This window comes from Cupressus sempervirens, chromosome 1 (genome assembly GCF_028749045.1).
Source record: "Cupressus sempervirens isolate cs-2001-9-10 chromosome 1, ASM2874904v1, whole genome shotgun sequence".
Classification (NCBI taxonomy): domain Eukaryota; kingdom Viridiplantae; phylum Streptophyta; class Pinopsida; order Cupressales; family Cupressaceae; genus Cupressus; species Cupressus sempervirens.
In genome coordinates this window covers 175182313-175203488 of record NC_143118.1, presented here as the reverse complement: position 1 = coordinate 175203488, position 21176 = coordinate 175182313, and the positions used below count along the sequence as shown (strand labels likewise).

The following is a 21176-nucleotide window of genomic DNA, read 5'->3' as shown; positions in this document are numbered from 1 at the left end:
GAAGTGTTGCATCATTAAAAGATAAGGTAATTTATGATTTAGATCTAGCTTCTATTTAATATTTTTTTAAAAGAAAAATTATGAATTTTTATTTAATTTTCAAGGTTGATACCTATATAGAATTTTTACAAAGGAAAAAATTCCTTCCACAAACTTCTTACCCATTTTTCCATATATGCATAAAGGTAGTACATATAAATATATTAGAACTTTTGCAAAATGTTAAAGAATCTGATAGAGAAACCTTGAAATTTTTAGGTGAAAATATTGCAAACACAGTAATAATCACTTTTTTCTCAAGAAAAAATATTTAAAACATTTGTTTCCCTAAATTTTTAGTTCAAATTCATATGAAAAGTTTGTATTAAGTTATCTCGATCCTATGTCAAGTCATTTCTAGTTAAATCAAAAGTTTTTTATGAGCCTTAAATTTCCTAGTTTATCTATATTTTCCTATTTAGCACTCTATATTCTATTATCATATTCACTTTCCCTCTCCCTATTTAAAATTTTAATATTTATCAAGTTCAATCATTCCTCCATTCAGTCCAAAAAACCTACATTAGTCTATTGGAACATCTTCCTTCTAAATATTCAAATTTGAAAAGAATAAAAAAATTTCGCTTTTGTATTGCTTTCCTTTTCAAATTGTACATTTTTTGTGAATGAAACTCATAACATTTCTACTTTTGATTTGGTCTTTTGATCCAACTTGTGTGTAATAAATTATTTCATTTTGTGTATTTTCAATAATGAAAAAGATAAAATAACATATTTTTCATGCCTATTTCTCATACTTTTGATTTAGATTAGTTTTATAATGCACATATAAACTCAAGGTGATAGTGTCTTAGCCTCATTTTTACCACATTATTGCTCTCCTAAGGACCCGCATATCCAGAAGGACATATATATGTAAGAGAAATATTTTAACTTTTCTCTCAATAATATATATTTTTGAGGAGAAACATTGTTGATTGATGTTGATTGTTCTCTTGATGTCTGCCTCCCTCGTGATCTCATTCCTTGGGGAAAGCTTTTGATTCCCATCATGATGCCTTATCTTTAATAAATTCCACTCATGTTACCATAACTCACCATTAAGGTGGTGTATTTAAGTACTAACATGTATTTAAATTCATGATCTATCAAAAATCTATAAATATTTTGAACACATAGGTGTTCAATTCTAAAATGACAAATCATTTCTATCATCATTATATGTGCATATTGCATCTCTTTATATCATTCTTATCCTTAGGCACTAGAATATTAAATTGGTAAATTTTATATCATAACTGAGAATAACATAAACAATTTAGTGAACTTTTCAAAATAATTTTAAATATTTTTTATAATTTAGTATTTTTAGATAATGTAGAAATGACAAAAAAAAAAGGTAGAATATTCTATTACGTTAAGTTCACAACTCACAAGTTTATTTTTAGATATAAGCTAGCTTGACACTTACATATACATAAGTAACGTATGCTAGTGAATAGTAATGCTTCCAATTAGTGACAAATGGATGTTCTTGTTGTTCTTGTTGTGTGTGTGTGGACATGTGCACATGCATGCAGACATGTGCATCTACATGCATCTTAAGTTCTTAAATCATACTAAATGGATTTCTAACATCTATTTTATGCAAAAGTCTAAACATCAATCTCATCTCTACAATTTTTCTTCTTTTGTAAATACTACCTAAGTGTAATAAGAGATAAATAGATCATTCGTACACATAAGTTGAAACATATAACCAACTAGTTGAGAACCATGAATGTTTGAAATTAACTCAAAACTATAAAATGAAACATCACTTTCATTTCAATAGTTTTGTATCAATCCTGATTTTTCATTTTTTTTAAAGTTAATTGTTTTCTTAAATAATTCACAATTTACTTATCCTCTATAAATCAATATGTAGTTTCCTAATGAAACCATTCTAAAGAACTCATACACCAGATAGGTGTTCTATTTGTCAACATAGAAAACCAGTAGCTTCTATAATAAACTATTACACAAAGCACGAAAATGATACATGGTGTTAAATTCAAGTGCAAAGAGATTGAAAGTAGGTGCCTTGCAATTTTAACAAACTTTCCATTTCAACTAATTCCAAAAGCCAAAACCATATCATTTTGACTGTAAAAATTGTAAGGAAACTTGGCAACAAAGAATATAACCGTTTCCACATAACCCATAATAGATCTGAAATAAATATGGAATTAAAATCTACATGCAAGAGAATAGACAACATACCCACAAAATTATGACACAAGATATACCCTAGGAAACCCAGCCTCCAAAAGCATCCTTCACCATGTATTATTCAGCAAAAAATACCATTGCCATACAATCATGGAAGCCTTCATGGCCATAGCCACAATTGAGCAAACTATGTGAACACGCATGAATCCACACATCCCATGCCATGCTTCCAACCTTCACAAATGCTCCCTTGGCTAACCTGTCAAGCTTTGTCGCACTCAACTCTTGCCTTTCTCACTCTCATTCTACAACAACTACCCTTGTGGCTACTTATATAGTAGCAAGTCCCACAAAACCACCAAGTGGTATTACATAAACCATGTGCTAAAACCATGTGCTACCTAACCCACTGACCCCACATTTAATATTGGGCATTTAATTATTTTCCCAAATATTAAATAATTACATGAAATATTATCACAATGTTACAATACAACTCATCAAGAATATTTTATGGGAATCTTTACATGTTGCACGTCCATCTAGGTGTAACATTACATAATAAAATAAATTAATAAAATATAACAATATTATGCAATGTGTGCAACACCCATTATCTCAACAATCTCCCATTTGTTGTATACATTGCATAGCGTCAATCCATAGCCACGTAAATGAACAAGGGAACAATCCCTCCCAACACATCCACCATCATGGATCAAAATACACCAAGTACTCCATCCTAGTACTCGCAACAAAATCAAAGTATCCAGCATCTCAAACATTAATGATCTCACCTCCTATTATGCCACTGCCACTAGACATATATAGAAGCCATCCAAAGAGAAAGCCACCCAACCTGTCACATTAGAAGATCATAAAATCCTATACCAACTAAAATTCCAAGCACAAAAAAACCTAATCCAAAGGTAATCACATGTATCCATAGTTGTCAAAATATCCATAGCTGAAATAGCACCCACAACAAGTGCCAAACCCATCCAACTATCCATACCTCAAAGGTTTAACAAGTGAATCTCATATCATCGACATATCCAATCTATAATCTACAATCTACAATCACAAACCTCAAGAGCAATACTTGCCACATATATACCAAGAAACTCTCATTGCAAAAGATAATGTCAAATCTATAACCAATCCACTCACAAAATCTCAAAGAAGTGAATCCATGTAGTATCAAGGACATCCACAATACATTAAACTAATATTCTACAAGAAAAACTCACATAACAAGTCTCCAATGCTCTCCCAAGTTCTCCACAACCAACAAAGGAAAGAGATAAAGTAATAACCATGTCATCTCTCACATGACATACATGAACACAAACCAGTTATCACAATCTCTAACCAATCTCAGATCCAATGTAGGCAAAACTAAACATCCAATAAGATAACCAAGACCAGAGAAACCATGCAAATCATAACCTATATCATGTCCTTCTACACACATTTCTAGATGTAAATTGTGCAAGTATGATCTCCTCCATAAAACCCCCAACAAGAAGCCTCGACAACACCCAAACCATACCATATAAATAATCATGGATGTAAGCCTCTCACAAGAAGATCAAACTCGTAAACCATTCCTAAACCAAGGAATAACCATTCCTAATCCAAGGAATATGCTCAATATAAAACAATCTCCTAAACTCAACCAACATAACTACATATGCACATGGAGATAACCAATGCTAAACCATCTCTCAAATGAACCCTCCAGAGTTAACTCATGTACCATAGCTCAAGATCCATATCCATGAAAGACAAGCATAAATATAATGCAAGTGAGAGAAACAATGGGTTATACCTCTCAAGTAGCAAACCGCTGAGTAGACCAAGAGTGGGGAATGAGAATGCTCATCAAGATACCCAAGTCTCCAACCAAGACTCATCTAAGAATAGTCTCCTCTCAAGTCCATATTAGGTGACTGCCCCTCAGACTTCTTGCTGAAACCATCAACCATCACAACAAATACATCTCTAATCTAAGAGAAATTGGCATCACCACCATCTCTAAATATGCATGAGCACCTATAACCAATCAATCCATGCCAACTCCAAATGCAACATAGCAATATTATGAAGTATCTAGCTTATGATTAGTGTACTCAATACCAAGAAACTAAACCAAGATCAATGTCAAAGTTCCAACCATGGCCTCGGGAACATAAACATGACAACATGATCTAACCATCTCAACTAAAGAGATAACATGATCCACATGAATATATCATAACATGTCACAAATCTAAATGTGTATCAAGATTATACCATGACATAATAATGAAACCATCCTCATACCAAGGATAACGTGTCAAATAAAAGCATAAACCACACCTTTGTCAAGAACCTTGTGAGTCATCAAGATGCAACCATCTCCATACACCATGAAGAAAACCATCCCCACATACTAGGAAGAACCATCTCCACACACCATAAAGATAACCAAGAACTCCATGAGTCCTCAAGATCTAACCATCTTCGCACACCATGAAGATAACAAGTGCACCATGCAAATCTCAAAGACACTTCTGCAACAATAGGATCTAAGACAAACCTCCAACATCTACAAACACTCAATAAATATATCAATGCTAAAAAACTCCCACTCAACCATGGTACTAAGTCATCTATGGCATCATAAAATCCATCTCCTATATGAAGATCCAAATCAAAACCAGGAACTAATCCTGCACTACCACCCCATCACTGTCACAAGCTCCCACTAAACCATGTATCCAAACTATCCATGACATCATGATGAAAAAATCCATCCTCTAACCATGAGAATCAACCAAGGCATCAAACCATCAAAGAACTCAAAGTGTACATCATGAGCTCTTCAAAAGAAACCAAATAACCATGATCCTCAACCAAGAAGATATACCACCATAACTGAATCAAAAATTCAAGCTAATGAACATCAAGGATGTACCTGTATATCGAATCATGTCATGCCAAAATCTATGACAACATGATCACATCCATGAACTGAGCATCTAGCTCTCAATATGTCCAACTTGTCAGCATAAAATAGTCAACCATAATCCTCCACCATGACTATACCTGGTAACAACATCTCATCCCTTCTACATGAAGAAAATAGTAAATCATGTGACTTAGGGCATAGACAACCCAAATGCAAGCCACCAATCTGAATATGCATCAATAATGAAAGATCAATGGGCAAAGACAACCCATAACCAAGCCATAAATGCAACCTGTAAGTATAGACTGCTTACAACACTACACAACTTGTAGATCCAACAAGTCATCATACATATCCAAACCAAACATTGATAACCATATCATTATGAGACCAATTTGAAATATGAATTGAGTATACAATGACATCAAATTTTAAATCTTCAATCCCATAAACTTACAATGTTACCATAGTCAAAATATACCATAAACTGTTCAGATAAATATATCAATAAATAAATCATGCCAAACTTGCACCAAATCTGAACCAATGTATAGAGCTCTCCAAGAGCTTTCTATTGACTACTTGAAGTCTAAAATTTGACTCCATATGCCCAAGTTATGCCCTAATTTGTGCTCAAAATAAATAACATCTTCCTTTAGGGCTCTTAAAATTGAACAAAATATCAAAATCATAGAACCAAACTATACCATGTTGTAGTGCTCTGAATTAGCTTTCCAACGCCTATAAGAACTCTGAAATTTGATATTCTGAGAGAAAGTTATGGCCATTTTACTAAGACAATCTCTTTACCATTTTTAGTGTGATTTTTCACTTCTTCTTTTTTTTTGTGACGAAAATTCTGACGAGATTAAATTTGATAGCCATCATGGGCTGAAATCAAAAAACTCTTTCATTTCCTCTGAACATGGCCAAACTAGGCCATTTTATATATCAAAATTTATGGAAATGTCAACCCAGATCCAATGGTGAGATCTATTTTTACCCAAGAGGTCATTTCTACAAGCTCCCCACTAAAACCCTCATTTAAATGAAACATCCAAATAATCTTTTTGTCCAAAAAATTTCACATGCCCAAATATTTTAACATCCCATAATAATAGAAAACTCAAAACTCTCAGATCTGCAATAAAAATTCATATATCTTGTGCTTTCTTTTATCCTCTCATGCATTCCTATGGATTCAATCTAGGGTTACAATAATAAAACAATAGCTCTGATACCACTTGTAAGGAAACTTGGTAACAAAGAATATAACTGTTTCCACATAACCCATAATAGATCTAAAATAAATATGGAATTAAAATTCACATGCAAGAGAATAGACAACATACACACAAAATTGTGACACAAGATATACCCTAGGAAACCCCCATTGAGGGAAAAACCCAGCCTCCAAAAGCATCCATCACCATATATTATTCAGAAAAAAATACCATTGCCATACAACCATGGAAGCCTTCATGGCCATAGCCACAACTGAGAAAACTATATGAACAAGCATGAATCCACACACCCCATGCCATGCTTCCAACTTTCACAAATGCTCCCTTGGCTAACCTCTCAAGCTTTGTCCCACTTGACTCTTGCCTTTCTCACTCTCATTCTACAACAACTACCCTTGTGGCTGCTTATATAGTAGCAAGTCCCACAAAACCACCAAGTAGTATTACATAAACCATGTGATAAAACCATGTGCTACCTAACCCACTGAGCCCACACTTAATATTGGGCATTTGATTTTGTTCTCCAATATTAAATAATTGCATGAAATATTATCACAATGTTACAATACAACTCATCAAGAATAATTCATGGAAATCTTTACATTTTGCATGCCCATCTAGGTTTAACATTACATAGTAAAATAAATTAATAAAATATAACAATATTATGCAATGTGTGCAACACCCATTATCTCAACAAAAATGGTAATAAAAGAAAGAAATCTTATCAACTTATTTGGCATGTTGATAAAGACACGAGGTGGCTAGTTTTCTTGTGATACCTAAGTTTTTTCAGACCAAGTAAACAAAGCTCCTCTTCATAGCCACCAATTTATAAATTCCAAAGCTAATCTTCCGTAACCACCAATTCTTGCATTATTTTGGGACCAGATATTATTTTCTTGAGAAAACATCCTTAATTTTTCTTTCATTTTGATTTCAACATGTTGCAAACATCATCTGCACAAGTAAAACTTATGTAAGATATAATGCCCCACCAAGGGATCCAAAAGAATGACCTAAAATTTTACTAATTTTGCCAACATTTTTATTTCTTTAGTAAAAACGTATAACATGCACTTCAAACATATAATAGTGGAAGCAATAACGTACAATCAACTAAGATATACATAATAGGTTACATTCCTTAAGGATCCCAAGATGATGAGTCACATTTAAATATAATTAATTCTAAGTCTAACAACTACCACATTCACATGAAAGAATAATGAAAAGTCCAATGTCCATTTAATATACATTTGTTCCAAATACCTCTTGGCAAATTAATTTGGAACGCTCATTCATCCACTATACATGTCACAAGGTATGGAAGGCTTATTAAGAATATACATATATAAAGATAGAAATACATCATCCTCTTTGGATCCATGGTATGAAAAATAAATTAAATTAAACCATCTACCATACATAATACATCCATACATCAATAGATATAACAACCATCATAAAATGATACAACATCCATCATAAAATATAACCATCCATCATAATGATCCATGAACAGAATGAAAGTAAACACCAACAAAGAATGCTCCAAGCATCGTGACCACAGATGGATCTCAATGTTAAGAGTGAAAAAGCACTACCACCCGACCGTGTGGAACCTAAATGGCTCACTCCCACTACATTGAGGAGATAGTATCAAGTCCCAATTAGGATATCAAAACACATAACACAGATACTCTTCTAAGTCTAAGAATCCTAAAAGTGATCTAACTCAAAGGTCCCAACACATAGATCGACATCTAAACCCAGAGGCACACAAGACATGTAGGAAACCTACTATATAAGTGAGAAAGTATCATTGTATGAATCACATTTAGAGTTACCTGAGCAATCCCTTAGGAATCCTAGGTCCCTAGTGATCCCTGCAACCACTAGTATCCTCTTGTACTGATAAGGCATACTACAGAATGCAAGGTCATAACCAAGCATTCTCTCTACTCCCATCCTAGTCTATACTAGCACTCGAGGCATGGGCGAGAACATACAATTAATCTTGTTAGGTTCATTTTACTCTCATTTAGTGTAAATGTTATCACTTATTAAAACAACTTACAATGAGTTACCCTGGAAACCACTTAGGGCCCCAACCCCCATTGCAAGCCACTTCCCAACACTACATATAGATTACCTACCCTAAGCTCATGAAATTGCAAATCAAAGAATCATAGTAAAATCACCTCAGTCCTATACAAGTGACTGGAAAGCATCATATGTATAATCCAAAATAATCACATCAGTTATCCATGAGCAACTGAATAGCATCAAATGATAAATCACAATATCCATCAGTTCTCCAACGAGCAACCAAAAAGTATCCAACAATATCCATTGGTTCTCAATGAGCAACCAGAAAGCATCTCAAAATAATACTGATCAAACACTCTAAAATGGTTAAGTCAAACATGTCACAATATGACATCATCAAGAACAAATCATCCAAAACATCTCAGTCCTCTCAAAGAGACTGGAAGGCAAATCAAATATAACTAATCAATGAATCAAAAATGGTTAAGTCAGGTATCTCATAAGCATACACCTTAGCTTCACACAAGAAGACTGGAAAGCAATAATAAACAATAATCGACACACATCATAGAGCATGCCATCGCATTACCATGGTTGGGTTTTAAAACGATCGAAATCAAAACATCATAACATCACATTCACAGAACCCCCAAGCCTTTGGTAACAACCTAAGACTGGTCAAACTAGGACAAACCTCGAAATCCCAAAACATAGACAGCACATAGAAAACAAAACAATCTTCATAGTTGGGTTTAACTAATGATATGTTGTTGAGTTAATGTAAGGTTCTTTCATTTTTCATTTTAATTCATATACTAGGTAGATGAACAATCCCGAGTTTACCCTACAATAAACCTATTTTAATATTCAAAGAGAAAACATAATTACCCCTATTAGATAGAATCAATTTTCTAAAATAAGCTAAGGGTAATCTATTTATTAATTCATTAAAATAATTCTTATTGATAGAATAATTTACAATTCTATTAAAGATTATAAATATTGGTTAGAATTTACAAATTTGATAAATTTGCTTTCTTTATTAATTACCTTATTTAAATGGTATTTAATCAAATTAATTAAAAATTATCAATAAAATTATGTGTACACCTTTATCAATTATTTATTAAATTTACAATTATCAATAACACTATTAATAATTAATAAATTTAATATTTAACCATTTATTAAATATCTAAAAATTATCTAATAAAATTATTAATAATTTTTAGTACTTAACATTTATAAAATTTGTTTAATAAAAAAATATTAATTAAAAATTATATAACATATAATATTATAATTATATAAATTTAATAATTTAAAATAATTAAAATTTTAATAACATAAAAATTTAATATACTTAATATTTAAAAATAAATAAATGCAAATTATAATATTAAAACTTGATACTCATATCAAAATCATATTTGAACCATTTAAGAGGGCACATATTTAAAAAAATTAATGATATGTTTGAAGCAATTATTAAATTGCTACATGCATTTAATATTTGTAGTGCATAGTTGTTGTCACAGTCATATGACTGTGTCAGTAGGTACGACTGCATACAGTAATCGACTTGCTTTATATGTATAAAAGTGGGTAGGGGGTGGTTAAGCCACCCCTCCCCAAAACACTTTTTTTTATTTTTTTATTTTTTTATAATAAAATTTTATTGTTATTAAAATTTGTTAAACATTCTTTTTAAAATAGAATTTATTTATTTAATAAAACTTATAAATATTTAAAATTTAAACAATTTCTTTATATATATATATATATAATATTTTTATTTATTTATTTTTTAATTTATTTTTTTAATTTACTTTTTGAAATTGTTTTCTTCTTTACTCGAATAGAGAAAATATGACCAACCTGTCAAAAATGTCTCATTAAATCTTCTTTTTAATTTTTAGAACCCTCCTCAATTGATTTGCAATTTTTTAAAATTTAAATCTATTGAAGAGAGATTATATTAGTTAATTAAAGACGTCCCATGTACAGAAGAATCAAGAAAAGTACCAGAAACTTCTAGCATGATACATTTGTCACAATCTTTATTCAAACCATTAATAGGCACGATGGAGGAGAGAGAGAGAGAGAGAGAGAGAGAGATGAGAGAGAGAGAGAGAGACGAGAGAGAGAGAGATGAGAGAGAGAGAGAGAGAGAGAGAGAGAGAGAGAGAGAGAGAGAGAGAGAGAGAGAGAGAGAGAGAGAGAGAGAGAGTATTAAAATGTGCAAAAAGTATAAATGTCTACCTGGACACCGATACTAGTCACTACGTCCAGAGAAACTATAGAAAAATCTGGTCCTCTAAGAACCTTCTCATTTCCAAAGATTTCTTCCTTCTCCAAAATTTTGTTCTCCAAATTCACATCCCCAAAATCCTCCTCCAAAATTCGTCTCTCAGAAAAAGAACCCCCCCTAATTGTGATAAAGAGTTATCTCCTTAAATCGAGGCACTGATTGCTAAAAACCCTTAACTCAATATTAACTTTTATTTATCTTTCTTTTATCTTGTTCATGCACGTTAAAAGAATTATTAAATAACTCTATTAAATTTTCACTTGACTTTCTTTTTAATTTAATTTATTGAATTTAATCCCATGCACACTTTATGCAATTAGAATATCTTTATTAAATTTACATGTTTTATCTTTTTAATTAATCTCTCATATTTTAATCTCATGCATACCTCATACGAACTAACAACTTTTAATAATTTAAATATACTTTCACTCTTAATTTAATTCCCAAAACTTAATTCATAAAATATTTATTAACTTAAATAATAATAATATTTAGCATTTATTTAAAAATGAACTCTAAATATATTATTATTAAATTAAATTAATATTATCATGTTCTAAATTTATACTATAACTTTAATCTTCAAATTTAATTCTTTTTATTTAATTAATTTCTCAAATAATTAAATACAATTAAATATTAAAGTGTCATAATAATTTTTCCATTAGATCAAATCCTTAATTTAATCTTTTAATTAGACTTAATTAATAGAAAACCCATCAAGGACTCATAAAACAACATACGAAAACTCATCATAGAAAAAACACATACAAAAACAAACTAAAGGGTTATAATCATGAATTAACGTCATCCGATGCATTCAGAGGGTACACAACTTAGATACTTGTCCTAATTATCAATTAGGACAAATGGCTTATGGGTTTAAAAATTTGGACTAAGAATTTATTTGCCCTCTTACCATTGAGATAACGAGATAGGGGTATGCTCATCCTGGCAATTCAGGGAAAGTCAATACCTGGTACCTGCAACCTACATAAAATCCAAACACGTATATACACAATATTCTAAGCTAAAGTAGGCAATGGCAGGAAGTAGTGCATCATGTAGATCCTAACTAGCAGGTGACTGCGACTCCCTTCCTTAACCACATCAAACAATGCCATACATAAAGAAAACAAACATGCACACCATACGCATGCAGTATGGGGTAAGTATCCATAAGAAACACATATTATAATCCATCTAACTTAAACATCATCAATAACTGAAATTACTAAATAATCATCATGCATACATGAAATGTAGAGTACTAAGTAATCTCATAATATAATCAACTAAATTTGAAACAATATCTGAAAATTTGAAAGTAATGCTACTAAACATTAAGCATAAAACTGGCCTAAAAGAGTTTGGCAATGAAAGCAAAATGCAAACTAGGGGTAGGCACTACATAAGAGGATACAACTTTCTCCTTTTAGCTATTGGCAGCCATTCTCATAAATCTACTTGTATAGAATAAGTTGTTTAATTCTTGGAGGAATATTTTATCATTATGTGTTGTCTATATTTTATCGATAGATAAAGATACCATCCTATACGTGCACTTGTCTCTCATTTTATGCACATCAACTTATGGTATTTTCATAATCAGTGACCTCGATAGATCAATTATTTATTAGTTTCTGATGTAGGTAGGTACTATTGCATTTGTTTAATGCATATAATCAATTAATTGGGCCAACTAACAACCAATCACATTGAGTTATTTTTCTTAACATTTAAGTTTTACCTTAAGTTTATGAATTTATGTATATTTTAAATATATTAAAAAGCTAATTATCTTCTAGATTATTGGCTCTCACAGAAAATAATAAGGAAAATTTTCTATTTTACTAACAAAAAATTAGCCAAACATTACACTAAGCTTCCAAAAAGTTCTAGCGGCTCTAGGTCTAGTTCTTTCTAGCAAGATATATCCTCTTAACTATTGCAATGTTTGTTTGTGTGCATTGACTATCTTCTCTCATAATTTAGAACCCCCACCAGTGACTTGCACACTGTTGTTATCATTACAAACAAATTTTTTGATATTAAATTTTTGTAATAAACTTCCCTGCTCTGATGGTAGTCCACAACAAATTTTCTTGCCATTACTTCAAATAGTTGGTATGCCTCACTAGTCTCATCACACACATTTCTCTTTGATTTTCTCTATCCTTCACAACAAATTTTCTTGCCATTACTTCAAATAGTTGGTATGCCTCACTAGTCTCATCACACACATTTCTCTTTGATTTTCTCTATCCTTCCCACTTTAAGAAACTTCTCTTTGTCACAAGCTTTGATTGTCTCCATACAAGGATCATCACTAACTACACAATTTTAGTTGTTTAGGAAGCTAAAGTTTTCTCATCTCTAGGACTCGAGCACGAGAAGAAACACACACAATTCAACCTCCACCATCACTGGCATGCTTCAAAAGAAGAAGAAAACTTCAACCATTATTTTAGTACCATAATAATGAATGCTAATGCATTCCTTGTCTATTTCATAGTTCTCATAAATACCTTCTACTATCTTTCCATACTCCCATACTACTAACAAAAGCCTGAAGTTAGTAAAGCCTGTAATATTCTTTGTCATCAATACTATACAAAGATAAATTGTCTCCCCCAATGAAAGTGTTTGTCTTGTTTGTTATTCTTTTGGTTGGCGTGAGAAACAAGTGCTCTGCCTCAAGGGCTGCCAGAAAGGGATCATTGATTGCTTCGGCTTCAAACTCCAAGAATCCCGGTGGCGGAAAGTCCAATGTGGTCGACGTAACAACACTGGGTGCTAGAGGTGACGGTGTAACCGATGATACTCGGGTAAAAATGTGTTTTTTCTTACATAATATTGTCTAATATAATGGTAAAAATGTGTTTTTAATATGGTCTTGGTTAAGCTCCATACAAAATGTGCTAAAGATTAAAAAATGTGATAACTTCTTTTTTTCTTCTTTTTCAGATTTGTCAAAACAAAGTATTTTTTTCTAAATTTTTTATTATTTTTGACCACACAACATACAAATTATGAAGAACAAATACTGAATATTCTCAGGAAAATCTATTATGTTTTCAATTTTTTTGAAATTTGAACAACTGTACGTTCTGTATCTAGAAAGCCACGTCCTTTTAATATGAAGATTGTATGCAAGTATCACATAAAATATTCTTTATTAATTTGAGTTATGAATTTGTGAAATTATAAATAAGAAACATCATCTTTAATATAAATATAGATTTTCAAATTTACAAGTACATTGTATTATTGGAACCTACATTAAGAGCATTAGATAAAACATGATAGAGCTCTGCATTCATAATAGACCAGCAGAAATTTGAATCTTAGTTGTAATAATTACCACCACCACTCAATTAACACTATAAAAAATAATCTTTTCTCGTAGCCATGAATTACCGAATCTATCGTGAGCATCATTTAACTGTGTTGCGTTTTTTAAGGTGAAATGATGAGTTTCACAATTTTTGGATGAAACAGGCATTTCTTGCAGCGTGGAAAGCAGCTTGTGTGTTCGACTCTGCCCCACTACATATTCCAGCTGGGTTCCGCTTTCTAGTTGGTCCCCTCACCTTCTTGGGGCCCTGCAATTCAAAGGTCCTCCTTAAGGTATACAACGACATAGTACTTAATAGTAGTAGAGTAGTATATAAAAACAGGTGTATAGAAATGAAAAGCACACAATAAGATATATCTAAGTGTTTACATCTCAGGCAGGTTGACGGAACTGTTATAGCTGCGGTTAATCCAAAGGCTTGGGCATCTAAACCGTTGAACTGGATAAACATTTCAAAACTCAATGGTGTTACTATTGGTGGCAACGGAACCTTTGACGGCCAAGGGGCGGTTTGGTGGAAGCTTTCCCAATCCAACAGCTATGAGGTATATATTAACTTAATGCAGCTAAACCAACCTCTCTCACTGTCTTATATTTTTACAATCTCTATTTCTTTAAAAATAAAATAACAGATGATGTATTTTGTGGTTCAGTATAGCAGCGAAGGCGGGAGTAGTTACCCAAGCGTCAAGCCTACAGTAAGCCTGCATGATAGAAATATATGCTCCCAAAACCATTTCAGCTTTTCTCTTCTACTGAAATTATTTTTCATTTCCAACATTTCCAAGTGCCTTGAAATTCTTAAAATATTCATCTTAACGGATGTTTTCTTATCTTAAAATATGTTATTTTGTGAAACAATTTCTTAAATATGTACAGACCTTGAGATTCTATGGGAGTTATGATGTGAGTGTAGAGGGCATCACAATACAAAACAGTCCACAGTGTCATCTCAAGTTTAACAATTGCGAATACGTTACAGTAGTTAATGTCACAATCTCGTCTCCTGAAAGCAGCCCAAATACAGATGGAATTCATCTTCAAAATTCTCAAGAGGTTGAAATACACCATTCCTCAATCGCATGCGGTATATCAACTACTTTTCTTAATTAGATCATGTATCAGCTTTTCACGTTCACAATCTTTAATCTAAATTCACAAGACTATTGGAAAATAATTATAAGAAAATGATTGCCTATCATAAAAATATTTGTATTGTAACAACTTTGTTGAATGAGAAACAGGAGACGACTGTGTGTCAATACAAACAGGCTTCTCGGGCATCCGCGTTCATAATATAAATTGTGGTCCTGGTCATGGCATCAGGTAATTTCAGATATTTTTATTTATTTATTTTAAGATTAGGAGTAAATTATATTAATGTACAATTATAAATTTGTGAGAAAACTCAAATTAATTTAAGCATTTAAGTATAGTTTCTATTTCAAAATTTCAATCTATTTGATATCAAGAATAAGACTATAATTTACCCACCATAACGTATATACCGATATCAACATACATATTTATTCATTGATTTCAATGACTGAATAGTATTGGAGGACTTGGAAAAGATGGAACTAAAGCATGTGTTTCCAACGTGAGTGTTTATGACAGCAAAATTCATGATGCTTCCAATGGCGTTCGAGTCAAAACATGGCAGGTATATTATTTACCAACTTTTTCATTGTTGGTGTACTTTTCTTGCATCGTGATGATAGATGGAATGGTTGATTTTAAAAACTTTACACAAATCTCTAGAATAATTAAAGAGCTTGATATAGATTGTGGAAATCTTTTCATTTTAAAAACTCATTTTATCAACTGAATCTTTTCTGGGGTGTCCTCTAATTCTTCTTGTTGTCTATATAACAGGGTGGAATTGGGCAGGTGAAAAGAGTGTCGTTCTCCAACATAAAGGTTTCCAACGTAAGATTTCCCATTGCTATTGATCAGTTTTACTCTGATAGAAGAGTGTGCACAAATCAAACATCGGGTGTCTATATATCAGACGTGACATACGAAAAGATCAGAGGCAATAACATGGAAACACCAGTTTATATGGCATGCAGCGATCACGTGCCGTGCACTGATTTGAAGTTAATAAACATTCAACTTGAGGCTGCTGTCTCATATGGGAAATTAGATGCTTTCTGCTTGAATAGTTATGGACAACAAACATCAAGGGTTGATTGTCTTCAATCCGGAAGACCCCAAAACGACCCTTCCCATACTCAATCACCTCCAGATCAATGCTAACATGTACCCACTTCTCTAACACATATTTGTCATTTTATCAAGCTTCTACTTCCAATATCTATGTGACATTTTACTAAAAGTTGGATTCTAAAGTTTTAGGATATAATTAATATTTTAGATTGAAAGCATCGTAACTTTGAGTCAGAGAAGTAACAAAATTTTGGTTAAGTTATATTGGGTACCGATTTTTTAAAATCATATTAAATTTTCAAATGAATTTGGAACTATATTTAGCTTCATAATTCTTTGATGAACTTTGTTCACTCAGCCTTTCTCAAACTTTTTCCGTCTTTTTATTAACGTTAGATCACGAGGGATGCCCAACTCTATCCGTTCATAACTATTAATGTAGAGCATTTTCAGCTGATATTTGGCGAAAAAGGAGACAATAGGAGCCCACAATGATATATTCAACACATACGGAGGCATCACGTCTCTCCACAAAATAAGTTGAATGTTTTCCACATACCACTGTCACATCATTATGTTTAGCTAATGTGCAGAAATTGAAAATCATATTGCAAGGGTGAAATTTGGATATGAATTTTCATTTTCACGTTATCTAGCAGTTTGTCTTACATGTATCATTAGATCTATCTAATATACTTTCAATATATGGTTATTCAATTCATATAGAATTTGACGGTTAATCAGCATAAATTTAAACTGTATGGAATTCAATGCACTAACTATTAAACAGTGAGTAGTTTTACAGAAATGGGGACTTTTTTGTTTGTTTATATTATATATGAAAAGATGAGCGATATAAGGAAATGAGATAGATATGGATGAATATAAAAAATATTTGTTTTGTATTTTATAAATTTTTATTCTACTGATGTAAAGTCATTATCAAAATCTCAATCATAATTATGGGTGGGTCACTTATATCTCAACTTGATCACAATCACACTCCTCATTGTGTTCTCTTCTCAAAAATAATATAATCTCTAATAAAAATAATTTAAAAGAATATAATGGTCTAAAATAATATTGTCTTCAGTGATAATATAATAGAGTAGAATAGTGTTGGATGGGCAGAGGCACAAGAAAATACAAACACAATGTGTTGTGGCACAAGAAAAATATATTATATTTCATTCACCATGATTTCAAATGAATATATAGTGCATTAGCCAACATGACAAAATATCTACATATTTCTGGAAACTACTACAGCTGACTCAAACTTTTGAAAAATACTTTGGCCGACATACCCTAAACCTAAACCTAATAATCTAGAAAGATCTAATGATGGACGATTAATTCTTAGTAGAAATTAATATTTCTAACACTCCCCCCTAATTTCTACTATCTACATCATGAATATTTACAATTCCCAATGCTTCTCTCAAAATCTCAAATTGTTCCTATACTAAAGCCTTGGTGAAGATATCTACAAGTTGCTCCTTTGATGTACAATGTTGTAGATTAATTTCTCTATTATTAACCAGCTCTCTAATGAAATGATACCTTGTGTCAATATGCTTTTTCCTCTTGTGAAACACATAGTTCTTTGAAAGTGCAATAGCAGACTTGTTATCATAATGGATTGTAGTAGGTCCATCTTGAGCTTGCATTAAGTCTTTCAAAATCATTTGCATCCATACTGCTTGACATGTTGATGTTGTTCCTACTACATACTCTACATCAGCTGATGAGAGTGTCACTATAGGTTGCTTCTTTGATGCCCATTCCACAACACCTGCCCCAAGTTAAAATGAATATCTAGATGTGCTCTTTGTATCCTCAATATCCCCTACAAAATCACTATCTATATATCCAACTAATTAAAAATTATCTAAAGTAGTATACAATATGCCATGGTTCATAGTTCTTACAATATATCTCAATATTTTTTTTCCTACTTGCCAATGTGAGGTCTATCGTGAACCCATGAATCTAAAGATTAAACTCACTCCATACATAATATCTGGCCTAGTTGTTGTGAGACACATCAAGGTACCAACCAATTTTTTGAATATAGTTGACTCAAGCTTTCTCATTATCTTCTCTACTAAGTTTTGTACCTACTATAATAGGTGTAGAAATAGGACAACAATTTATCAATCTAAACTTCTTTAGAACATCTTTTGCACATTTACTTTGACAAATGAAAATTCCCTTGTCATTTTGAGTAACTTCAATACCAAGAAAAAGTATTCATCAATCCTAGATCTATCATTTCAAATTCCTTCTTCATTGTAAATTTAAATATGTCAATAGATAGATTACCTATAAATATCGAATCATCAACATTTAAACAAACTATCAAAATTTCACCTTGTTCATTGATGTTGGTATATTATGTAGGCTCACTGGTGGTTCTTCTGAATCCATTCTCTATCATGTATGAATCTATCCTATCGTACCAAGCTCTTGGAGCTTGCTTCAATCCATAGAGCACCTTTTTTCAACTTATAAACTTTATGAACATAACCTTTTATTTCATATCCTAGTGGTTTTTGTACATAGACTTCCTCTTCCAAATATCCATTCAAGAATGCTAATTTGACATCCATTTGGTAAACCTTCCATTTATTTTGAGCTGCAATAGCTAAGACCATTATAATAGTATCAAGTCTTCCTACAGGTGCAATTGTCTCATTATAATCAACCCCATATTCTTGTGAAAATCCCTCAACAACTAACCTTGCATTATATTCATCTACATCTCCATTTGATTTAAACTTAGTCTTATAAACCCATTGTACATCAATGCAATCTTTTTCTTAGGAAAATCAACTAATTCCCATGTATCATTTCTCTCAATCGATTATATTTCATCATTCATTGCATTAATCCAATGTTCTTCCTTAATTACATCTTCAAAGTATATAGGATCTTGAGTAAATAAAGAAAATTTTGATTGCAAATCTATTTTACTTCCTTGATCAAAAATCTCACTCAAGCTTCTAGTTTTCTTCCTTAAAATCCTTGAACTCATTTGTGCAAGTATAGGATTTGAATCATTACCTACTTATGAATTCAAAGAGTCTCCATGTTCAACATCATTTTCTAAGTGATCTCCTTGTCCAGACTTTGTGGTGGAATTCCTTCTTGGTCACTTGGTTGATCCTCTTGATATTCATGATCCTTTTTATCCTTCTCATCATATGATATTGTTGCATCACCTATAACAATTGTATCTATATTTCTATCTCAAGATTCATCGTCTTTAAATATAGCAACCCCACTCACAATAACATTTCTGGTGATAGGATTAAACAACCTATATGCCTTGGATTGCTCATCATAGCTAACAAAAATGCATTTCTCACTCTTATCTAGTTTACTTATAGTTTCTTTTGGAATATGTGCATATGCAATAATACCAAATACTTTAAGATGAGAAACACTATGAATCTTACAACTCCATGCTTGTTGTGGAATCATGTCCCTCACAATCTTTGTTGAACTCCTATTCAAGATATAAAAAGCATAATAAATTACCTCAGTCCAATACTCATTAGGAATATTCTTACCTTTCAACATGGTCTTTGTCATCTCCATTATTGTCCTATTCTTTCTCTCTGCAATACCATTTTGCTATGGTGTGTAACTGGTAGTAAATTGCTTTTTGATTCCATGATCCTTGCAATGATCTAAAAACTCATTTGACTTATACTCTCCTTCTTTATCAAATCTCAAAACCTTGATAGGTAAACCACATTGTTTCTCAAAAAAAGCCTTGAATTCTTTAAATTTGCAAAAAGTTTTAGATTTGTATTAAAGAAAGTAAACCCATGTCTTTCTATTTAAGTCATCAATAAATGTTAAGAAATAAATGATCCCCCGTAATGATTGCATTTTTATTGGACCACATATATCTGAATGCACAATTTCTAAAGGTACCCTTGCTCTATATGGCATCTCTTTTAGAAAACTATCTTTATGATGTTTGGCCAAGATACAAAATTCACATGGACTCAATGATGTTTCAATTGTGGTTAAGCGTCTTACCCTTTCCTTTCTTTGCAATAAACATAATCCTTTGAAATTTAGATGACCATACCTCAAGTGCCATATCCATGTTTGATCTTGAATTGATGCCTTGAAACTTGCTACGACTTCATCAGACATATTGCTCTTCATCTAAAGTGGAAACATTTTGTTGTTTTTCATTTCTACCCTTGTAATCACCATGTTACTAGGAGGCATATCAAATATAGTGCACAAAATTTTCTCAAAAATAACTCTATAACCTTTTTGACTAAGATACCCCATACTTATAAGATTATGTTTCAAACAAGGTACAAAGTATACATTAGAAATAAATTTCTTACCATGCTTTGTTACAACATTTATTGTGTCTTTTCCTATCACTTCCACTATCTCGTTATTTCCCAACTTCACTTTTGATTTAATTGATTTATCCAAACTTTCAAAAAACTCTTTATTGCCTATCATATGATTGCTACAACCACTATCTAAAAACCAAAAATCATTTGAACTCTCTTGGGCTACATTGCAAGTAATAAACAATGTCTTGAAACTACTCTAAAAAAAAATTGCATTTTGCTTGCTCATTTCAGCTTGTTTCTTTCTACACTCATTTGCAAAATGTCCAAACTTCTTGTAGTAATAACATTAAACATTTGTTTTATCATATCTTTCTGATGTTTGGCTATTTCTGCATCCCCTTGAGTTGAAGTATTGATTTCTTCTTCCTCCTGGATTTGGACTCTTTTCTTCTTCCTTTTGAAAAATATATGTGTCTCTTCCTCTTCCTCTGCCTTTACCAAATGCCATTTTTTTTTGAATGCATTCTTTGGTGAATTACCA

General features: G+C 31.9%; 1 protein-coding gene and 1 pseudogene across 1 annotated transcript; one reads left to right on the top strand and one right to left on the bottom strand.

Annotated features, from left to right (window-relative positions):
* Nucleotides 1–21176, bottom strand: part of LOC149576710 (polygalacturonase At1g48100-like) — a 175479-nt pseudogene that overhangs the window by 81639 nt on the left and 72664 nt on the right.
* LOC149576712 (polygalacturonase At1g48100-like) lies at nucleotides 13405–16391 on the top strand. Its single transcript, XM_089819813.1, has 8 exons — nucleotides 13405–13602; nucleotides 14276–14404; nucleotides 14513–14677; nucleotides 14786–14830; nucleotides 15012–15219; nucleotides 15377–15458; nucleotides 15687–15795; nucleotides 16008–16391. Exons 1-8 carry the CDS (start codon nucleotides 13411–13413, stop codon nucleotides 16389–16391), a joined length of 1314 nt encoding a protein of 437 aa, XP_089675939.1. The 5' UTR covers nucleotides 13405–13410.